This window comes from Candoia aspera, chromosome 1 (assembly GCF_035149785.1).
Source record: "Candoia aspera isolate rCanAsp1 chromosome 1, rCanAsp1.hap2, whole genome shotgun sequence".
Taxonomy (NCBI): domain Eukaryota; kingdom Metazoa; phylum Chordata; class Lepidosauria; order Squamata; family Boidae; genus Candoia; species Candoia aspera.
In genome coordinates this window covers 274830387-274854204 of record NC_086153.1, presented here as the reverse complement: position 1 = coordinate 274854204, position 23818 = coordinate 274830387, and the positions used below count along the sequence as shown (strand labels likewise).

Below are 23818 nucleotides of genomic sequence, written 5' to 3'. Positions count from 1 at the left end.
CAATCTTACAGAAATACAACAGGTTTGGGGCCCTGTGGACATTACAAAGAATAGTGTTCCAGGAGATGGGAGTGGCCACAGAAAAGGCTTGTGCAAAGCCTGGGCAGAATTTTGGCAGAGGGCTATACCTGCCAATCTAGCCATCTGTTATAACTCATCCCTTCTACAGCCCCATTCCAGTCAAGGAGAGTAACTGGCGGATGTTTTTCACTGGCTAGTGAAGTCTGATGGGAATGGAGGGAAACCATGCTGCTGGAATGCCCTAATCCTTTTCCTTAACTTTTTAAAGATTTTTTTCTATCCCGCCTTTATTATTTTTATAAATAACTCAAAGTAGCAAACATACCTAATATTCCTTCCTCCTCCTATTTTCCCCACAACAACCACCCTGTGGTAGGTTGGGCTGAGAGAGAGTGACTGGCCCAAAGTTGCCCAGCCAGCTTTCATGCCTAAGGTGGGACTAGAACTCATGGACTCCTGGTTTCTAACCTGCTGCCTCAACCACCAGACCAAACTTGCTTTATGCCCTGTACACAGTGGGTAAGCAGACCAGGACAGTATTGGGCCAATGGGACTGTACATTTTAGGCTGGTACAGGCTTCTGCCAGCTCAGAAACTGGTGGATAGTATTAATTCAACTATGAGGACTAGCCCTGAGTGCCCATGAATGAGAGACACCAGTACTAACATACATATGCACATACATACATAAATACACACATACATATAATGATTCCATATGAGTAATAATAATCCTATAAAACACTACATAAATTGCATGTAATCAGAAACCAAAGTTCCATAGCTTTAGATTCTAAGCTTTAATTCTAAGCTTCTGTCAGCCATCCCAGGTAAACCAGACAGGAAACAAGGCCAGATGAGCTAATTCTACTCTATCTATCTATCTATCTATCTATCTATCTATCAAATTTGTCACCGCCCATCTCCTCCGACCGGAGGGACTCTGGGCGGTTTACAACACAGAATAAATATACAATAAAAACTCAAATAAATACACGGTAAAATTCCAATAAAATCCCATTAAAACCAAAACAATTTCTTAACTACCCCAGCTCATAAAATCCAGATGGCTATGATCTCTTCAACCATCATGTAGGAGGAGCACTTCAAGGCACCAGCCAACCCCAAGTATGTCGATTCTCCTCCCTGCCCCAAGCCCGGTGGCAGAACCAGGTCTTCAACTTCCTCCGGAAGGCTAAAAGCGATGGGGCTGATCTTACCTCCAGGGGCAAGATGTTCCAAAGGGCGGGCGCTACTGCCGAGAAGGCCCGCCTCCTGGACCCCGCCAGATGGAATTCTCTTATTGACGGGGTCCGCAGCATGCCCTCTCTGCATGAGCGGGTGGGATGGGCTGATGATACAGGGAAGAGGCGGTCCCTCAGGTAACCCGGTCCCATGCCATGTAGGGCTTTAAAGGTGATAACCAACACCTTGAATTGGACCCGGAAGCAAACTGGTATCCAATGCAACTCACGTAGCAAAGGTGTTATGTGCGCCCTTCTAGGGGCGCCAAAAATAGCCCATGCAGCCGCATTCTGGACCAGCTGAAGCTACTGGAGCTACTGAAGATACTCTTCAAGGGTAGCCCCATGTAGAGCACATTGCAGTAGTCTATATGGGAGATAACAAGGGGATGAGTGACCGTCCGAAGGGCTTCCCAATCCAGGAAAGGGCACAACTGGTGCACAACACGAAGCTGTGCAAAGGCCCTTCCGGCCACGGCTGCCACCTGCTCTTCCAGCAGGAGCCGTGAGGACCCCCAGGTTACGCACCAGGTCTGTCTGGTGCAGTGCAACCCCATCCAGAACTAAAGATGACAAAGTCCCGGATACGGAGGAACCCTTAACCCATAGCCACTCCGTCTTACCAGGGTTCAGCTGAAGCCTGTTGTTCCCCATAGAGTCCCCTACAGCCCCCAGGCACCGAGAGAAGGCAGCCACAGCATCACTTACCTCACCCGGGATGGAGATATACAATTGAGTATCATCGGCATACTGATGATACCTCATCCCGTGGTGACGGATGATCTCGCCCAGCGGTTTCATGTAGATGTTAAATAGGAGAGGAGAGAGGACCAAGCCCTGATGCACCCCACAAACGAGAGGTCGAGGGTCGGATCTTTCCCCACCTATCACCACCGACTGGAACCGGCCCTGGAGGAAAGAAGTGAACCAGCGCAAAACTACACCGCCCACCCCCAACTCCCTGAGCCGACCCAAAAGGATACCATGGTCGATGGTATCGAAAGCCACAGAGAGGACAAGAAGAGCGAGGATGGATGCACTACCCCCATCCCGCTCCTGCCAGAGATCATCCATAAGTGCGACCAATGCCGTTTCTGTCCCATATCCTCGCCTGAAACCTGACTGAAAGGGGTCTAGATTGTCCTAACAACCAGGAAACACACTGAGACAAGGAACTGGTCTCTAATATTTATTGCTAGTACTTAACAGGAATCCTAACAAACTGAAGAAGCGTGGGAAAACCCAGACATATAACCCCCAAGGGTTAAGGCGGTCCCGATCTGTGTCTCTTTGAATGGCTGAACAATTCATCAGTGCTACACATGCGCTTGACAGTCTGGATGGGAGCCCCCTGCTCGCCATCCTTACTCATGACATCGATAATCCGTTTCCTCCAGAATCCTCTGGAGTTGTAATGCCACCACTTTCTCAACCACTTTCCCCAAAAAGGGGAGGTGGGAGACTGGACGAAAATTATCCAGTACAGTAGGGTCCAATGATAGTTTCTTGAGGAGGGGTTGTACCAGCGCCTCCTTAAAGGCAGCTGGAAACACCCCCTCCCTCAAGGATGTATTAACCATCGCCTGGACCCAACCACATGTCACCTCCCGAGCTGCTTTCACCAGCCAGGAGGGACATGGTGTCATGAGTAAGGATGGTGAGCAGGGGGCTCCCATCCAGACTGTTAAGCGCATGCGTAGCACTGAGGAATTGGGCAGCCATTCAAAGAGACACAGATCGGGACCGCCTTAACCTTTGGGGTTTATATGTCTGGGTTTTTCCCATGCTTCTTCAGTTTGTTAGGATTCCTGTTATGTACAAGCCATAAAACATTAGAGACCAGTTCCTTGTCTCAGCGTGGTTCCTGGCTGTTAGGACACATGGATCTAATTGGCAAGTGGTGGCATTTACTGTCTGGAGGATCCTGTCCACTTCCTTGGGTCCAACAGGATCAAACTGTTCCCAGATAACATGGTAAGTACGATCCCTTGGTATCTCCACAGATCCTGCCTCACACTTGGAGTCTAGCGTAGAACGGATCCAAGCGATTTTGTCTTGCAGATGCTCCAAGAACTCCTCTGCATGGCCCTGTAGGTGGGTCACTGCACCCACCTTCCCCAAAAGGGATTGAGTGATTTTAAATAGGGCCGTTGGGCGGCATTCTGCAGACGCTATAAGAGCAGAGAAGTATTGACGCTTTGCCGCTTTTATCGCCACCAGGTAGGCCTTAATAGCGGCTCTAACCAGTGTTCGGTCGGATTCGATCTTTGTCTTTCTCCAGCAGTGCTCTAGACGTCTCTTAGTCCTCTTCAAAACCCTCAGCTCCTCCATAAACCACGGGGAGCCTTGAGTGTGATGAGGCAAGAGAGGTCACACAGGTGCGATCCTGTCCAAGGCCCCAGCTGCCTCCCTATTCCAGGTGGTGGCCAGGGCCTCCGCTGGACTGTGCAGCAGATCCCCGGGTATAACCCCCAGCTCCCTCTGAAACCCTACTGGGTCCATCAGTCGCCGAGGGCGGACCAATCGAATGGGTCCTGCCTCCCTGCGGAGGGGGGTAGCATAAGAGAATCTCAAGGCCACCAGGGCGTGATCTGACCATGACAATGGGGATAGCTGTGACTCTCCCTTCAGGTCACATTGCCACTGCTCCGACAAGAAAACTAAATCCAGGGTGAGGCCACTGTCTCGAGTTGGGTCACGAATAATCTGAGTTAGGCCCATGGCTGCCATGGTAGCCATGAATTCCCGAGCTGCCTCAGAGGCCCGCCCCAGGGAAGGCAGGTTGAAGTCCCCCAGAACCATAAGCCTGGGGAACTCCACTGCCAACCCTGAGATGGCCTCCAGCAGCTCAGGCAGGGAGGTTGCCACGCAGCAGGGAGGCTGGTACAGCAGCAACACTCCCAACTGCTCTTGTGCACCCAACTTGAAAAACGGTCTCACAACCGGCCACTTGTGGGGCAGGGCCCCTGATTGTAAGGCTACATTAACAGAATCTTGCAAGTCTGAAAATAGAAATCTCCCGCCATCATTTTTAACAGCCTGATATGTTAGGGTGGATCCTTTTTAAGTTTCTTTCTTTGTCCATTATGCAGCTGTGAGCTCCTCCCACTTTTCTCTGATCATTCCCTAGGCAGGATCTCTTCCCCTTGTCCCTCAAGGTCATTCCCACATACAATTACAGCTTCATAAACTTCAGAAGTTGGAAGTTTATTTATTTACTGTATATAAAAGATGTGTATGGCCACCCATCTTAAACACAACACTGGGTGGCTCACCACAATAAAATCCCGTAACTATAAAATTATAAACCATAAAAACAAAAAACAGGCACTTCAATCATCTCCTCGGGATGCCCCACAACCAGCTCCAGATATCCTCATTCTGCCCTGGTGCCTGGGTATAAAGGCAAATCTTGGTGGCCTTCTGATAGGCTAAAAGGAAATCCTTTTAGGGATATCCTAAAAGGATAGCCTGCCATATCACCAGGGGGAGGGTGTTTCATAAGGCAGGGTTGAGTTAATTACACAATACTATTTACACAGTATTATACAATAATACTGTCCAGCTTACATACAAATTCGATTTAAAGACAGACTTTGGGAATGGAACTCCTTAAAGTGGAGACTACCTTGTAGGGGCAGCCACAGAAAAGGCATGCTTCCAAGGTCCCACTAGGTGGCAAGATTTCAGGAAAGGGACTTGGAGTGTACCTACCCTATCTGACCTGCTAGGACAGGCAGATACTCTCAGGGAGAGGTGGTCCTGCAGATAACCTGATCCCGTGCCATGTAGAGCTTTAGAGGTGATAACCAGCACCTTGAATTGCACCCAGAAGGAAACTGGGAGCCAGTGCAGCTTGCACGACAGAGATGTAGTGTGGGCAAATCTAGGAATACCCAATACAATGCATGATGCTGCATTCCAGACCAATTGTAGCTTCTGAGTGGTCTTCAAGGGCAGCCCCATCTAAAGTGCATTGCAGTAATCCAAACAAGAAGTGACTAAGGCATGAGTGTCCTTGGGCAAGGCCTCCTCATCCAGGAAAGTGTGCAATTGGTGCACAAGACGAATCTGTGTAAAGAACCCCCTAGCCACGGCTGCCACCTGCTCCTTGAGCAGGAGCTGTGACTTCAGGAGAACCCACAAATTGTGCACCAGCAAAATCTGCAGAAGTGCAACCCCATCTAGAGTCAGAGATGATAAATCACCAGACCCTGGGAGACCAAAAACCCAAAGCCCATCTTGCCAGGGTTGAGTCAAAGTTGGTTTCCCTCCTTCCAGTTATTTTTCCATAACTGAAAGAAGTTTCTTAACTTTTTCAAGTAAAGTTTGTTTCTTAACCATGTTCATATATATTTTCAAGAATTCATTATATGGTCAATGGAATATGAAACAAGTGATAAGGCAAGAAGAACTGCCATTTGTCATGTTCACTGTTTCAATGTGCACTGTACATCGTAATGTTTCACATGCCATGGTGCTCACGCGCGTTTCTGTTGGGAGGGAGCTGCTGTGAAACCTTGTGCCAGGCTCTGTATCTATGTTCATTTCAATGGAATGTGTTTGGGTTATGTGCTCTGCTCAAGCACGTTTCCCGCGGACCATCAGAAGCTGTTAGAAGCACCTGGGATTGTGAGCCTGGAAAGATTCTACAAGGGGAGGGATCTCGTTTGTACCGAGGGTTTTTTAGTTTGCATTTGGCACGCTTTTTCCATTCTCAGCTTTCTTTGTGAACCTGTATACTATTCTTTAATAAATCAGATATCTTTGTGATCCTGCTTATGAGTCTGATGGTGTTTAGAATAGGCAATCATTACACCATTCTCTTCTTCGATTGTTGGCATGTTTATCCTGCTCATCAGACCTCTATCTATCTATCTATCTATCTATCTATCTATCTATCTATCTATCTATCTATCTATCTATCTATCTATCTATCTATCTCCAGAGAGGAATAATAAAAAACCCCTGTCCTCAAACTATTTTCCAAAATGAGACATAAATTTAAAATTCCAAACTAGCAATTCCAACAGGTGGGCCAAAACATTTTACTTTTTTTCATCACTGGGACAACTTGCAAACAGCATTAAAAACTGCCCCAGAAGCTAAGATCCTTCAGTGTCAACTGTGCATCACAGTCTTCAGCTTGGTAGGCCAACATGAAAAACCACAGATTCTTTCCTGACTTTATATAATTGTCAATTATAAACATTTATTTATTTATTTATTGGCCACTTATTTATTTATTTGGCCACCCAGCTCAAAAACTGCAATTTGGACAGCTTCCAATGTTGGAATTATCAGGGGTCAACTCAGCATTGTCTCAAAAGCAGAAGGGGGTTTCTCTAGTAGACGTATCTCTATTGTGCTTGTGGGATGTCACGTGGGTCACTTGATTTCCACTTCCTCCTCCTTCTTGGTCTTGGGGATTAACAATCTCCATTAACCTTCTGGCACACATGCAAGCAGGAAGTGCTGCGTGCAGTTCCTCCCCCCACCATCTCACTTGCACGCAGACTTTCTATTCCACATAGAAAGAGTCTACAAAGAACCAGTGATGTGCTTTCTACTATGAACCTACCTGTATCCAGATCTACTGAATAAAAGTAATCTATCTCTATTTTTCTTCATCTAACTGCAATACCCAAGAAACCCACCTCACAAACAAACCATCAATTTAATTAAAATAAAAGCAACACCTTAATACATGATCAGGAACTTGCCATCATTACTGTCCTCCAGACAGTAATTCCCCTCCGTCTGAGAACTTTTGTTCTCAGGCTAAGCATGCTGTTACTTAAATAGCCTGGATTTTGTGTAAACTGCCAGGAGTTCTGTCTGAACTCTACTTTGCAATTAGGTTGTCTGCATAGTAACATTCTGGAACACAGACTCATATAGTCTAGCACTGGAACTCAGTTGGCATTCTGGGCACCTGATCTGAAGGCATTTTATCCTAAATGGATAGCAGCAATGCTGATGCTATTTGAATTTAGTTAAGAGATTTTGGTGAGCAATGAAGTGAAAGGGAAATATATCATATGAATACAATATGAGAACAAAGAGAATTAGAAAAAAAATATGGATAGACATTAGGAGAGTTCATACCGCAGGCACCGTAAACCTCTGTAGGAGTTTGGCATAGAACAGACTTACTTAGTCAGAAAGGTTACAAACTATTACATCAAAACATCAAATGGAGCACACCTGATTTGTCACAGTTGGGATCACTGGTAAGTAAAATAATACTTTCAATTCCTGAAAGTTACATTTTCCATCTCTACAAGTTAATATAATAGATCAAGTGTGCCATACAATCTCTCTCAGTAGAATAATCCCTAAATTAAAATCAGATTACACTTACATTTGAGCTGGCCAGGACTAACTCCAGTATAAGATTTCACAAAGATGAAATTGCCATTATAATTGGATTTAAAAAAAAAAATCAGCTCAATTGTTGGTTCTACAATTAAATGAAGATAGGGCATCTTGAAATTAAAACTTTCGCTCTACATTCCAGATATGAAACATATTTGAGCCATATAATTTTCCTTTCCTGATATAAACATATTTCTTTCTTTTTTCAGTACAATGTGGATGCATGAACTAAACTACTCTTATGTGTATCCCATCAATAGAATCAAATCTGACTAATCAATGAAAAACAGCTTTTGTGGACAAAGTATAAAAAACAGAACTGGCCTGCAAAGTGACTTCCTAGACTTGAAGGGGAAGCAGGTTTGTATCCACACATTTAGTCTCATTAAATTGGACTCACTGGGAAGAAACAATGAGATGAACATGGAACTCCATTTTTAAATTTTTTTTTACTAGGTTTAATAAAAGTACAGTTTTATTCAGTACTGGGTACACTTGCAGAGTTCAAATGACACTGTTGAATTCCACATAAGAGGATATGCAATGTAAAAATCCAGGCTTTTAAGTTGTCCCTTCATATAAAGGACAATACTTAAAAAATTAGAATGTTAAAAGCCAGGATTCTGAAGCATTAGTGAATTTCTGTAAGACTCACTGCTGCTTACTTATCTTTTTCCTTCTTCACACAATGCACTTGAAACACGGTTCCAAATCTAGCTCAAGCCTTTGACCAGCCATCCTTGTCTCCAAATTGTTGAGCAGCATTTCTCAAGAGTGAAAGGTCCAATAAAAGAGCGACTGAATAATTGGATTCTTTTCACCACAGAGTACTTCAGGTTTACAAAGGCATAGGAGTCTCTCACTGCAGTGCTCCTGGGCCTTTTGGCAATCTGCTAAAATGATATAAGAGGTGGAGTTTTCCCTTCTCACTATACAATTTTTTGTGCTTGTACCTAGACCATGAGATCCAAAGAGACCAGGCAATAGAGCAGCAATTTACATCAACAAAGGGGATTTTGATGCACTCCCTGAATGGGGCTGCATTATCATGTTAATAGCTTTTTCACTCTCAGCCTGGGACTTTGGAAACTTTTTGCAAATGAAGAACAGTTCCGCTTTCTATTTTAACTGTAACAATAGCAGAGGAGCTCCTCAAACTGCATCAAATAGCAGTCAGTGAAATCCCTAACTACTCATCCTGTCTTGGTGGTTTATTAACCACCAAGCCCAGAGAACAAAAGGAGAACAACCTGCAGCCTGACTTCACCCCCACCTCTTAATCCCCTAGAGATGGCACTAGGAATTGCCTGCAGAACTGTTAAACCAACCTATTAAAAAAAAACTTTTTTTTTTGAGCTTCCTTCCAGCTTTCTACCACAAAAGGAATTTCAGGTAGGTTTTTAAACATCAAATTGTTTATGGCCTCCTGATTAGTAGAATCGAGATGGGATTCCCCCTCCCGCCCTCTCCACTTCATTTTTCAGACAGTTGTTGTTCTTCACCAGTTCCCACACTCATCTGCTTGTTCCTTTGTCATATGCTTTGAATGTACTCTTCTCCTGACACTGCTTGCCTCTCACCATAGAGAATCAATGAAAATGTTGCTCCTGCAGTCAGCGGGTGGAACAGAGCCCATTCATTACCACTAAAATGTTCCACTGCCACCAGCATAGACAGCAGTTTTTATCTAACTCCTCTCAACACATTTTCCCATCTGCAAATGGCTTTCCTTTTCATAAAGCTTCCTACTTTTTTAAAATGGCTGAAGAAATCCATGGATTCATTATTTGGGTGTTTCCTCTTTCTTACTCCCTATATGTGTAGTGAGATCAGCAACAGATTTGTAGCTTGCAAACTTACTCTGTAGAGCTGATCATTGCCAATATTTATTAGTTAACATAATATTGTGCTGTGAATTTTTCCTGTTGTCTGCTTGTACTGCATTTAGGTATAAGCACATAAAAAGAAAAAAGGGAGAGCCAGCTTGCTGTTGTGGTTAAGGTACCAGGCTGGAAACCAAGAGACCATGCGTTCTACTCCCATTGTAGGCACAAACCCAGCTGGGTGACCTTGGGCCAGTCACTCTTTCTCAACCCTAGGAAGCAGCCAATGGCAAACCACTTCCAAAATCTTGCCAAGAAAACTGCAGGGACTAGTCCAGGCAGTTGCCAGGAGTCAACACTGACTCAAAGGCACCATCCATCCATCCATCCATCCATCCATCCTCATATTCCTTCTCCAAAGTAACAGTTATCGCAAAATAAAACAACCATAAAGAGCATACAGCAAAAGATAATGAACAACTTGACATGGATAACTATATTGGTCATATTCCCATGTGCACTAAGCACAGCACAAATATGCCCGTTGTTTTGCTATGCCCTTATGACATTACCTTCATCTCATCCTCAGCTCATGATGAGACATGCTTGTCATCTTTAGGTGCACTGGTGTTTTCCCCTTTGGGCAGCCTCAGGTAGGTAAAATGAGTTAAGCATTGCCACCTATTATTTGGGAGGATATTCAGGTGACTGACAGAGGGGGGACACAGATGAGAGAGACAGGATAGGGATTAGCAATGGGGACAGTCAATTTCATGTAGGTGTACTTTTCTGCCAATTCAAGGATGGGTGAATAGCTATGTAACTTGACAGTGGTAAAGGCCCAAAGGATCTTTGCTTGGTCTCTAGCAGCAAGCATTAACACCAGCCCCTTTAAAATATTCTGTTTTTCTCAGCACATGTATGAGCTAGTATCTTAATAGAGGAGTCTCACATTTATTTAAATATATGATATATTTAAGCAGCACTTCTCATAAATAGCTGAAGGTTTCAAATGAATAGTCAGGGAAATTCTGAATTTAAACAGTTACAGGATCTTCTAATTTGGGTATCACATCCCACTTGTGAAAGTTGGGGGAACAAGATGTGCATACTAAAGTTCATTTGACAGAAAATAATATCTGAACAGCCCACTCTCAATTCAACAGAACTGTGATTTTGCTAAATTTCTGAAAGCAAATAGCAAATACATTTTTGACGTTTAGAGTAACTCATATTATTCATACAGAAAACATAAGCAACAGAAAAACATTTTAGAGATAAAGCAAAAGTTCAGAAATATATGCATGCACACGAGGGTTTTTATATTATTATGGTTTGTTCCTTGTTAAGCACTCAAATGTATAATCCCACATTTAGATGATATACTTATATTATTACACAATGCATTTTTTTTCTGAACACTTAATTGTCTCAAAACACTAAGGCATTTCTCCAAGACAAATTCTTACAGCCAAGATACATGTTCCTCTATTACTGTAAGATCAACAGCTTGTTCATCATATCTGATACAGTCATACACCGATATATCATAATGGCTATTGCCCCAGTTAGATTTACTTTCATTAACACCAAAGTTTCAGGAGCATCCATAGGTACAAGTATTCAGAAAACATGAATAGAAAACGTTCCAGAATTTGACTACATGACTTGCCTAATATTATGAAGAATTTACTAAATTCAGTTCAATAAAACCTAGATTCAACTATGATTTTAGTTAGCCTTTCTCAATCTGGCAACTTCCAGAGTTGAACCAACCCCAATAATCTCTGGAAAATACCTTTGCTGGATTCAAAGAGCTCAAATTAAGCATGTGGAGGGCACCAGGCTGGGAAAAGCAGCTTTAGGCATTTACTTCCCTCAGCATATTAACTACAGTAAAACAAAGCTCATTTTATTCATAGTCTTACCTTGGAGAACAAAACCAGAATTTTCAATAATGTATAGAAAAGATGTTGATGGAGCAATGGGGGTCTTAGCAACCAGAAGCTGCAAAAACAAAGACAAAACAGAACAGAACTGCTTATGGTATAGTGATTATTAATATTTGTAAAGGAACTCAGCTGCATAAACAGCACTTCTAATATATTTTCTCACATTGGCTCTACAAAGTTTCTTCTATCATTCATGAACATGTATTTTAGTTTTTTTTAGGTTCGACTTATTGATTCAAATTTTCCAAAGTTCCACATTGTCTTAATATAACCTTTCTCTTGGTTTATTTTGCTGAAATACACAACAGGGTATAATATGTGTTCGACCAATCCTGCATGAGGATGAAAACCAAGAAAGAATATGACACAATGAGATACTACATAGGAGTTCTCATAGTAAGAATGAAGAATCACCTCTAGTCATTCATAGCCAAGCGCTCATGGTTTACCATAAAACCAACACAAACACATGAAAACAGCCCCTATCTTATAAACTCCAATAGAAATTCTGGAGAGATGTTGATAATTCATGGGATTCTAAAAGCTCATTGCTGCCATTTCTGCTAAATGTGTATGCATTCCAAATTTGAAGCACATTTCCTCATTCATTTATGCCTCAGGGAAAAAGGGAAAGACACTGGAAAGCAATTTCCTAGTCTGTGGTTTTCACAGTGGCATTTCCAACTTTGTAACCCTAAGGGCAACACTTAACAAGCCTGCTGATCCAAAGCACATTCTGATTCTTTCAGAGCTCTGTTTCATTTACAGTGATGTCATGCCATTTTGTAAAGACAAAGAAAATACACCAGGCCATAATGTTGTCTTCATTTTTATGTATGTTCAAATGATCATGTGTGTGGCCACCAAACAGGTGATTCTTCTGTCCCAAGACTAAAATTCTACAGTTATGCATGCTATAATTCTGCCCAATATAAAAATTATATCCTTTCTCATTTATCACATGCTGTTTTGAGACAGAATCATGAATTTATTATTATCAATGAAGAGTGGGTTCATTTTTTAAAGTCCACAAACCAAATAATTTGTTGATCCTGATCTATAACTGAATATTTTCTGTTCTTCTGACAACTCCAGGACCAATTATGATTTAAGAAAGTTCCACAAAGTACCACAAAAGTAAATATTAGGATAGGAAGAACAATATTACATGACAATTTTCCAGCTATTATATAACTGATAATATAACAGTCATATGATGGAAAGAAGTGGGTGATCATTCAGAAATCGTTCACAGTTAATCATGGGGTTGGCTGAAAGGTGGATAACTCTAGAACCTAATTATTAGTATATCTGTTTTCTTTATCTGCTGAAATTAAAAACACAGATTTAATGCCGTATCCAGGCCTACTTAACTTATTTTCACCCTAAACGGATGGCAAGAAATGGTTGTATCTTTGTTAAAATGTGAAGTGGCAGAACGTGAAGTGATTAAAAAAAAATACATGATCAGAAATGGCCACTAAAATTGGAGAATGGCACAGCATTTTGAGGTGCATACAAAGATACATTAAAATGCTTGAACCACTATGGAAGAACACTTTATGCAAGGTATGACATTTAATCCCTCTCTAGGTTTCAACCCAAATAAAATAATTCAGCTGGTCTGCAGAAATCAGCTGCGCTCAGAGATAGTTGGCTGGAATTTATAATGATACTGGGAGCAGGTTTGATATATTTTCCTTTTGTTTTAAGTGATGAATGTATGTTTACTTTAATAAATGTTCAAGATGAATTTAAAAAATAAAACAAGGCAGACAGTCCACCTGAAGACTAACGTGGAGAGGAAAGATAAATGACTGTCATTAGCATTGGAGGTATGAAGAATTACAACTGTTGAATATGGTGTGAGGACAGGAGAGCCTGGGCTCCTTCCAGGATTGAAAAAATATGCCAGATTTTACTTGAAGCTACATCTGTAGAGTTGTCCTGACAAACAACCTCTTTCAATTTATATCTAACATCTGCTAGCCCACACATCTCTTTTGTAACTGGGAGGGTATGAAAATGCAAGACAAATATACAACACAGCAAGGACTGGTTTAGGAACCAATGTCAGTGGTTTGCTTTGAGTAATGTAATGCCAGCAAAGGCAGCTCAGGATGGGAGGCAAATGCAATGATATGCTTCATGGTGCGAACCTGCAATGTAAGCACTTTTCTTTCCTCAGGGCAAGTTATTGTACTTCCTTCAAAGAAAGAGGCAGCTGGGTCATCAGAGTCAAGACAACCCTTGAAGAATGTGTGTGTGTGTGTGTGTGAGAGAGAGAGAGAGAGAGTGATATCAGAAATCTTTACTCAAAAGTGAGGCTCTTATCGAGGCTGCCATGCTCTTGAAGTTCTTGAAGTTTCAGCAGTTAAGTATCATCAAGTTGGGTCCAACTCTTACTAACTACAGACCAATGGCCTCCATCGAAACCCATCCCAGAGACAATCTGCAGCACTTCCAGGGGCATTCCAACGATATCCTTGATCTTGTCTATCTACTGTATCTGTGTCTTCCCATTTACTTCCTGCAACTTTGCCAGGCATAGTTGTTTTTTCTAGTCCACCATTTGCTTGCATCATGAGCCCAAAATATGTGAGTTTCTGCTTGATAATCATCATCTCAAGGGAGTAGTCAGTTCTTATTTCACGCAGGACCAATTGACTAATTCTTCTTGCAATCCATAGTAGTTTCAGAAACTGTTTTCAAATCCATAATTCAAAGGTATCTATTGTATTTCACCTTCTCTCTCTCAGTGCCCAGCCCATATACCCAGACATTACCACTTAAAAAAACCATCACTTTAAGTTTTGTGATCTCTGTTGTAGCAGAAATAGCTTTATCCTTTATGACCTTGTCTGTCATTGCCTTCCTCCCTAGAATTAATTTCCTCTTTACTTCTCCAGCACACTGACTATCATTATATGTTGAGTGCAGGAAAATAAAATTATCTACTACCTTCACGTCTTTGCTATCACTTGGCCATCCTGCTTGACATTACCTTTGTATTAATATTTAACACTGCCCCACTTTCTATTTTTTTTTCCTAATAAGCACCTCTGAGTCTTCTTTAAGTTCAGTTAATAAAGTGATATTTATTTATCTCACACTGTTAGTGCTTCACTCTCCAGTTTTGATTCCAGCTCTCATCTTTTCTGTTCCTGCCATTCTTATAATATATTCACTACAGGAGTTAAACAGATATGGTGACAATATGCACCCTTGTCTTACTCCTTTCCCTATTCTGAACCACTCTGTCTTTACAAACTCAGTTCTTACAGTGACTTCTTGTTCACAGTAAAGATTCCTCAGAAGAATAAATCAGATGGCATGCTCATTAGTCTTAATGTTTCATATTCCTGCATGATCTACTCAATCAAAAGCAAACTTAAACCTCTATTTTAAATTGCTCTCCTCATTGCTCTCCTTATATTATCTACGTTTGCATCCTGCTTTTTCTAAAACGTGAGTGTTCATTCCACATTCATCTTTCCATATATATTTTCTTTATAAGATCTTAAGCAAAACTTGGGTGAGGGATTCATGCAGTAGTTCAGTAAAGTGCACATTCTCTTGCATCTCCTCCCCCACCCACCCCTTTTTTTTGGTATAGGTACATACACTGATTTTTTCCAATAGACAGGCCACAAAGTCTTATTAAATATTTGTTGACAGCATGTTAATTGCCTCTTTTCCTGCCACTTGAAACAGTTCAAAAGCATTTTACCTGTGCCTGGTGCTTTTCTATTGCACAGCTAGTTTATTGCTTCTCACACTTCACTGTCTAGTAGAATCAGTTCCTGAATACATGCTCTTGCTAAACCACTTGTCATTCTATGATTCTATTTGTAAAAGGTTTCAGTATAATCTTTTCATCTTCCTTTAGCATTATTTCCTTGTTAGATCTCTCCAATGATTATTTTCAGTAGTCCTACCTTAGTAGTAAAAGTTCCTGTGATTTTTCCGATCTTGGGGAAAAAAAACATCCCTTTTCTTATTATTTTCTTCTATTTGATGACATTTTTAAATAAAACACCTTTCTTGCCTAACAGTGAAACTCTGCATTTAGTCATTGTACATTTTACAGTTTTGTTCATCTTCCTTACTGCCCAAGGCTTTAATCAAGAGATCATATTGTATTTTGAGAGCCACTTGGATATTTTCTGCTTTGAAATGTGGGGATTCTTTTTTCTGTTCCATTCTCCACAGTGTCTCCTATCTCTTTCCATAATTCCTCGGGTTCTCTTTTGCATTGTACTCATTCTGTTTCTTACATTTATCTTATGTTTTGATTGTATGTCTTCCAGATCAAATCTTGCTGACACATCCAATGTCTTTAATTTGCTAAGTTTAACCTGTACAGTATATTCGAAATCAATAGTTCATGGTCTGTTCCACAATCTGTACCTGGAAATGCCCTGGCTGAATGAATTGAATTTTTCTACTTTCTGTTTCCTATTATGTAGTCAATTTGATCTTAATGTTATCTATTTGGTGATGTCCAGGATTATAGCCTGTACTTAGCCTTACTGCTGTTCGACTGTCATGATTCGACTGTCATGACTGCTCTACTGCTGTCCGACTGTCAGGCATTCTTGGCAATAAAAATTATGCTGGAAGCTAGCACTTTTCTTTGCAGTATGCTCCCGCACAATTAAAAGGGTTTTTAATGCAAAAATTCAGGTGGGACAGGGTACTTGGCAAGCACCCAAGGACGGACGTATGTTCTAATTGGTGCATTATCCTCCTTTATCATCTCTAGCAGAGCACAACGGGTGCAAATATAGTATTTTGCTGCAAAACTTTCCACTGACAAATCTTATGGGATTGTATTGTATTACTGTCTATAGTAATAAAATTACTATTGTATTTACTGTACTGTATTGTACTGTAACACTGTCTTTAGTTTGGGGAAGCTTTTGCAATGACAAACACATGCCAGTGACATACCTTCAGGGATGTACGTTAAGTGCAATTCTACCTACAGAAGAGGAAGACTTGAACAGAAAGCTCTATTTTCTGTATGAGTTGCTAGTCACCTATCTCTGACTGTGGCAATTACATTCCTGAATTCCTTTAAGCATTGTTTAATAGCAATGGTATTATATTACTGGAATTGGTGAGAAAAAACATGGTTCATGAAATACAGGTAGTCCTCACTTAACAACCATTCGTTCAATGACTGTTCAAAGTTATGACAGCACTGAATGAATGGTAATTAGGGCAGGTCCTCAAAGTTATGGTCGTTGCAGCGCCCCGCAGTCACATGATAAAAATTCAGGTGGCTGGCAGCTCACCTGCATTTACGACCCAGCATGTGCTTCAACTCCCCCCACCTGCCTATCTCCCTGCATCTCTGCCCTTTTGGCCACCACAAACTCTGCAGCCTACCCCACTGGCTGCTGCCACCTCAGCTGACCTTCAGTGTCGTCTTCCTCCTGCTGCTGATGAGGCACGCCCAGCCAAGGCAGCTGCTAGCTTCACGAGGGGTGGAGGCCTTCATGAGGCTGGCGGAGGGCAGCAGGGGTAGGCTGTGGCGGTGCAGTACAGGGATGCCAAAAGGGCAGTGGGGGGAGATAGGCAGGCGAGGGAGCTGAAGCTGAGGAAAGCATGGCAGGGCAGGAGAAACATGAGGTCCTCACCTAACTCCTGTAATCAGGACTACCAGAATTGCTGTTGCTAAGTGGCGCAGTCTTGTGATGTTTCACCTAATGACTGCTTTGCTTAGTGACAGAAATTCCATCCCAATTAGGGTTGTTAAATGAGGACTACCTGTATCCTGTTTAGGATAGGTCACACTAACTGATATAATTTTGCTGGTACCTCTATACAAATAAGACTGCAGGAATAGTGTAGCTATTGCAGCTCCTGAAAATTCAAGTAGTCTTTGAAAAGAGGTACATACAATTACTGACATTATTAATTGGACTATTACCAAAGGAAAAAGCATCCAACTACATTTTCAGAAATATAATAGAGAACACTTCTACCAAACCACTTCACACTATGTGGAAGGTCACATTACAAACAGCTTCAGCGTATAAAAATGTCTCTGTGAATGGACAGCCAAGATGTCAAGCAGAAAGACATAACACAGAGTTCTCCTCTCCCTTCCACCCTCCACCAATATAACGTTCCAATTGAAGGGAATTTTTGGTGTTGGAGGAGCTTTCAAATATGCACTTAACGGCAGGCACAAGTAGACAGTACCAAAAAGATGGTTATCACTGGATAATTTGTATATGTATAAACTAGACTGAAAAGGCAGTAATGGCAAATCATTACTTCATTGTTGCCAAGAAGTGAAGGCCAGCTCAAAGCCTTCACTTTTTATTTCAGATCAGATGAACAAAACCAACAAAGGACATATATTATTAAAGCTATCTTATGGTACAGTTCTTTACTCAGACATAAAACCTTCAGATGTAAGAACAGGATTAAGAATTAATAGTATAACTGAACCAAAACAAACAATGCTATCCACAAAATCCAAGTTTCCGTTCCAGTCAGTTCAACCGAACAGCATATATGTTTCAAATGTAATGAAATTATTATAAAAGTAGATCAAAGTCAGGTGAGAGGTAGCCAGAGAATTGTAATAAATAAATGACTGAAACAAGAGCAAAAAGCCACGCCTGCTCTGGAGCTTGTTTATAAACTTAGCATCAAAATGGCTGATTTCCATCATAAAGGATATTAAGTTAAATGTGTGTCAAAGTCCTGACTTGCAGACATTAGAGACAATTCTTTCATTCTTTTAATTATAGTTTCATATGCTGAGTTGATTCCAATGACAAATTTGTGATAGCAGAAAGCAAATAGGTTTGTTTATTTATTGCTGATAAATAAACCAAACATACATTAAAACGTATAGAACAACTAAAATGCATGCATAAAAATGACATGAAACAAAGTCACTCAAAACTGTGAGGGAAGCACCAGTTTGTTTCTGTAGACTAATGCTATAGATAGAAATTTTGCCATCGCAAAATTTTTAGATACATCTAAAAATTGGCCACATAAAAGAACAACAGTTCTCAACAACATCCTGAGGGCAATTAAAATTCCTATTAAGTGGGGTTATGAATGCTTACCTCCAATGTGAATCTGGTTGGGATTTTAATAAGATATGAGATACGGATTCAACCTCTATGCTTGAACATATACAGGTACAATTTTCATATGGGAGATTGTAGTATCTTCTGGTTCTTTCCCTGTTAGGTAATGCATTGACTCAGGCCAGAGAAAAAAGCCTCCTATGCGGAGCACGCCTGATCTTGAAAAAATAGGAAGAGCCCAAGAAGAGGGGGTGATTCTACTTTAATAAAGATGAGAAATCTACCTACCTGCCTGAATATCCAACTCCCAGGCCCTCCACTTAAATTCTGCTAGTGTTTTATCAGAGCTTAGGACAAGTACCATGATCTATCAAATCTTGATCAATTTGTGTTTGCAGAGTAGATTCAGATCAGGGTAAGATGAACCAAAGAGGTTCCCCAAAGTATTTGTTTTGCCCAAGACCTTAAGCAGCATACTCTTGTGCAAGCCTCAAAAGAGAGGCACCCCAATTTTAATCATGTTTGGACATTAGGGGTCAAATGAAGGATGCATGCTATTGTTTTTTTAAAAAATTAGATTGTATGGAATCCAAGGCTGAGATCTTTTTATATATACACAACTGTATATATAAAGTTATACCCAGAACTTTGGCCCTGAATAACTTAATGGCAGCTGGGACAAAATTATTCCCATGCCAGTTTGCAGATTTAGTAATAGCTAGAGACTCTTTTTTGGACCCCTGTAGATAGTTCCTGTACTTGATTTCCTCAGTAGGCAGAGGATTGAAGATAAATGCCTAAATATTTAAAGGATTTCACCTGCTCCATAGTTCTTGGGGTGCTTTCTGAAGTATATTAGAACTTTTGTTTTTGAGTAGTTTGTTTCAAGGTGTTCTCTATCATAACAGGCCAATAATGCTCCAAGGCATCTACATAGCCCAACTTTAGATGTAAAGATAATGGTCGCATCATCTGCATATAAAAGAATAAATATGGGTGAGAAGCAAGAGACAGTGGATGAAAGTCTGGAGCAGCCAAAGCCTCAACAGTATCATTAATATAGAGGTGAAACAATAAGTGGGCAAGTATGCACCCTTGCTGTTGTGGCCATCAGCAGTTTGGGCTGTGGGTGGAGGAATGAGGAGGGGAGATTGTTCCTTTAAGTCCTGGAATTTCTTAAGTAATACCAAATGTGTACAAATGTAAATGCACACAAGAGAGAGAGAGAGAGAGAGAGAGAGAATGCACACATCAGGAATCTGAAGGGAATGAAAACAAGGAAGACAGAAGCAAATGGTAAATAAAGGAAAAAGAGAAACACCAGTCTCACTCTTGTGACTTTAGTGGGGAGAAAGTTCAAATTATATTGCTACAATGATAAATAATAATTTTTAAAAAAACCTGAATGGAAAAATGATAGCTCCATTTCCTTTGGCTGCACATTTCCTCCTAGGATGGATTATCATGCCAAGTTGTTTTTGTTTTTTTGTTTTCAAAAGGTTTAAAGTAGAGATGAGGAACATTTTTTCCCCTGTCTGGAATAACATTCCCTTCTGGGTAACCTATTGGAACCAGTGGTGAAGGGAGCTGTTCTTCTCTCTCTTTATTCCTTTCTCTGCTATCCATATCTTCCTTGATTAATTTCTTCCCTGAATCATATCCCAAACCAATTTCCTTCTTTTCCACAATCCTTTTTATTTCGTCTACAGAGAGACAAGAGAGTTGCACAGAGCAGCCTACAGGAAGGCCAACACAGACATGGAAACACACATTTGCCCTTTGATGTCTTCCTCCTCTTTCTTTCTAATGATCACTGGGAAGAAATGATGCTAATTAGCAGTAGGGTATCCAGGGCATGTTTTCCATGCCAAGATGAGCCCAGATGAAAAAACAAGGGGAGGAAGATCAGATGGAATGGAATGAAATAAAAAATGCCAGGCACTGCATAATAGAATGAAAGAGGAGTGTTGGGTCATATGTCTAACCAACTTCTAAGAAAAACAGTTCCACACAAGGTGATAGTTTATGGCATGTCTGCTCTTCACAACTAGAATCACAACACTTTCTAGCTTGTAATAAATATCCTGGGGTTCCTTGCCCATTCTCTGATTATTTTTTTTCTTTTTAGAAAAGTTCCCCATAAGAATAAGTAACTCTGGGATGATTGCCAGATTCAGGCAGCTTACTCTGTTGCCGGGGGGTGAGAGAGAAAGAGCAAGAGTTTAAGAGTCTGGGGTGATGAAGAGATACCCCTGGATTGTCTCTGATCTGCAGATCAGCAATTTTCCAACCCTGATTTAGAGTGGAAGAAGTTCAAAATCTGCTCTGTGCAGATTCAACCTTCCATAGGAGTACACATAGGCAAGCAATGAGAAACAGGTCTTCTTAAAGCCCATAAGTGAATCACACAAGAGACCTAAAATAATTAGTTTGGTACAGTATAGCAATGATTTACTAAAATTAATAATATTAAAAATACATTTATAAGCCACTTATCCAAATTAAATTGCTCAAAGAGATGTACAGAACTCTGTTCACATTATTTATTTATTTATTTACATTTTGAAATCCAGAGCACACCCGCTTTGCCTGATCTTACTGAATGGCAGAACCTATGGAAGATAGGCGGCCCCTCAAATAACCAGGCCTTATGTCATGAAGTGCTTTACAGATATTAGAACCTCGGATTTCACCCAGAAGCTCATTGGAAACCACTGGAGCTTGTGGAGCCCATCACAGCCCATGTCACTGCATTCTGGACCAGTTGTAGCCTCCAGGTGATCTTCAAGACAGCCTTATGTAGAATACATTGCAACAGACCAGGCCATGAATGACTGTCTGAAGGGCTTCCCAATCAAGGAACAGGCTCAGACTGGCACACCGGCTGGATCTATGCAAAGGTCTTCTTGGCCACAGCTGCCACCTGCTCTTTAAGCAGGAGCAGTGAGACGAAGACTACTCCCAAGTTGTACACCAGTCTCAAATGGGGAAATGCAGCCCCATCCAAGACTAAAGATGGAGAATCCCCAGTATCAGGGACCCAAAAATCCACAGCCACAATAGTCTACTGTTCAAATGCTAGGTGTTAAGATAAAAATAGGCAGCTGTCTTAAGCAAAGTCAACATACTCTCCTGTTTAGCTCAGTACACCTGACACAGAGCAGCAGCAGCTCTCCAAGAAGACAGAGATGAGTTTTTCTTGCCCTCTCCAGAAATGTGCTTTACTGCTAAACCTTCTCCCAAATCCCCTGAGAGCTCAGGTTTGGCAATATGAATTACAATGCTATATTTATGTTCCTGAGAATTTAAAAGATCTCTTTATATTGCAGATCCAAACCTAAACAGCACATATGGAACCATACCCAATGATCTCACTGGATAGACAGTTCTGTCCATCAAAGTTCTCTACGTATGTTAGAGAACTGCTACTTTTTTTTGTCCATCAAAGGTACATATGTTAGTTCACCTATACTGTAGTGCTCTATGTCTGTTGATTGCTCCTCACTTAGACTGACTACATCACTTGACTTAGAGATTCAACAGTGTTTAAGATTCAGCTTTAAAATAACTGAATCTGTTAGGTTGACTAGATGCCAGGAAAAAATCCTGAAGTCTTCCCCAAGGAGCACTATAACACTTTACTACTGCAATAGAAATCACCAACTGGGTTTCTATCTCAAACAAATAATGAGCAATGAAAGAAAAGATTAGCTAATTAGCATTGGTTTCATCTAACCCAACTAAGCTTCCATTATATGAAAGAAGGTGAATGATGTGGTCTTGGATATTTTTTCTCTCTAACTGCTGCATCAAGAAGATAAATTAACTGTCACCATATGGCTGAAAGAATTGTTTTCTCATTTGTATTTGTCTGGTTTTTGTTCTGTGGAAATCAGATATGGTGATTTTCAGGGGGCTTATAGATACCATGTAAGACTAAGATACATTATGGCAAGACTCACAATATATAGTATATTCTGGATAATATACTGAAAAGATATTTGTGGTCTAGGATTGTTAACCTGGGAAGACCATGTCAGAATTTGTCCCCAAATAAGAAAACCACATACTTACCTTTGCATGCTGCAATTGAGAAATGTAGCCCTCTGAAGAGAAGTACATTTAACAAAAGCATTTAATTAAAACCAGGTTAATGGGTCACAATTCAATAAAACCATTTATAGAGCAATCTAAATGTATCATACTTCTCCCCACCCTGTGAGAAAACCCTGACCAACTGAAGCTGCTTGGGAAGGGATTTTCTCTCTCCCTGGTTTTATAGAACAGCAGACAATGGCGGTTTGGGGCACTTTATGAGATGTGGGCCATAAATCCAACCTAATTATAAAAATAGTACATAGGTTGCATTTGTGCTTTAGTATACATCCCACCCAGATGCACTTCAAGTAGGGATCAGAATAAAGAACAGCAACATGAACAAACGTAACTTGCTGAAATGCTTCTCCTTGCCAAAAAAATGACATTTTTTTTTGCCTTGTTTGTTGACCTTCCTTCAATTTAACATGCAGTATAGACTGCAAGAAAGATTACAGTTATTTTTGACTGAGAATGCTCTTTTCTAATACTAACTTCTTAACTCTGCAAGGACTTTATAATGGTGATATTTTATATAATGCAATTGCCTTGGCGTTCAGAATGCAGCCAAATTATCTAACAGTATAATTCAGCCTAGTAACATATGGCTGCGAGAGCTGGACCATAAGGAAGGCTGAGCGAAGGAAGATCGATGCTTTTGAACTGTGGTGTTGGAGGAAAATTCTGAGAGTGCCTTGGACTGCAAGAAGATCCAACCAGTCCATCCTCCAGGAAATAAAGCCAGACTGCTCACTTGAGGGAATGATATTAAAGGCAAAACTGAAATACTTTGGCCACATAATGAGAAGACAGGACACCCTGGAGAAGATGCTGATGGTAGGGAGAGTGGAAGGCAAAAGGAAGAGGGGCCGACCAAGGGCAAGATGGATGGATGATATTCTAGAGGTGACGGACTCGTCCCTGGGGGAGCTGGGGGTGTTGACAACCGACAGGAAGCTCTGGCGTGGGCTGGTCCATGAAGTCACGAAGAGTCGGAAGCGACTAAACGAATAAACAACAATAATTCAGCCAGCCTGGATGCAGTACTATGCTCATCCTGACAGGGAATTCTGGGAATTAAAGACCAAACCCACCAGGAGAATGACAGGTAGGGAAAGACAGATGCAGCGCTAGCAAGGCGTATGATACTTTATGAAGACTCAAAGGACATGTGCCATCCTATTCTCCAACTTTATCAATCCAACTTCACCCTCTGCTTCTGATTGGTTATCATGTCTTTTTCA

The 23818-nt window shown here is 41.0% G+C and overlaps 1 protein-coding gene across 1 annotated transcript in view; it reads right to left on the bottom strand.

Moving 5' to 3' along the window:
• Nucleotides 1-23818, bottom strand: part of RAD51B (RAD51 paralog B) — a 395049-nt gene that overhangs the window by 165722 nt on the left and 205509 nt on the right. Inside the window, exon 10 of the mRNA XM_063289801.1 lies at nt 11395-11473. Coding sequence (XP_063145871.1) covers nt 11395-11473 — 79 coding nt within the window. The remainder of the gene's footprint in view (nt 1-11394; nt 11474-23818) is intronic.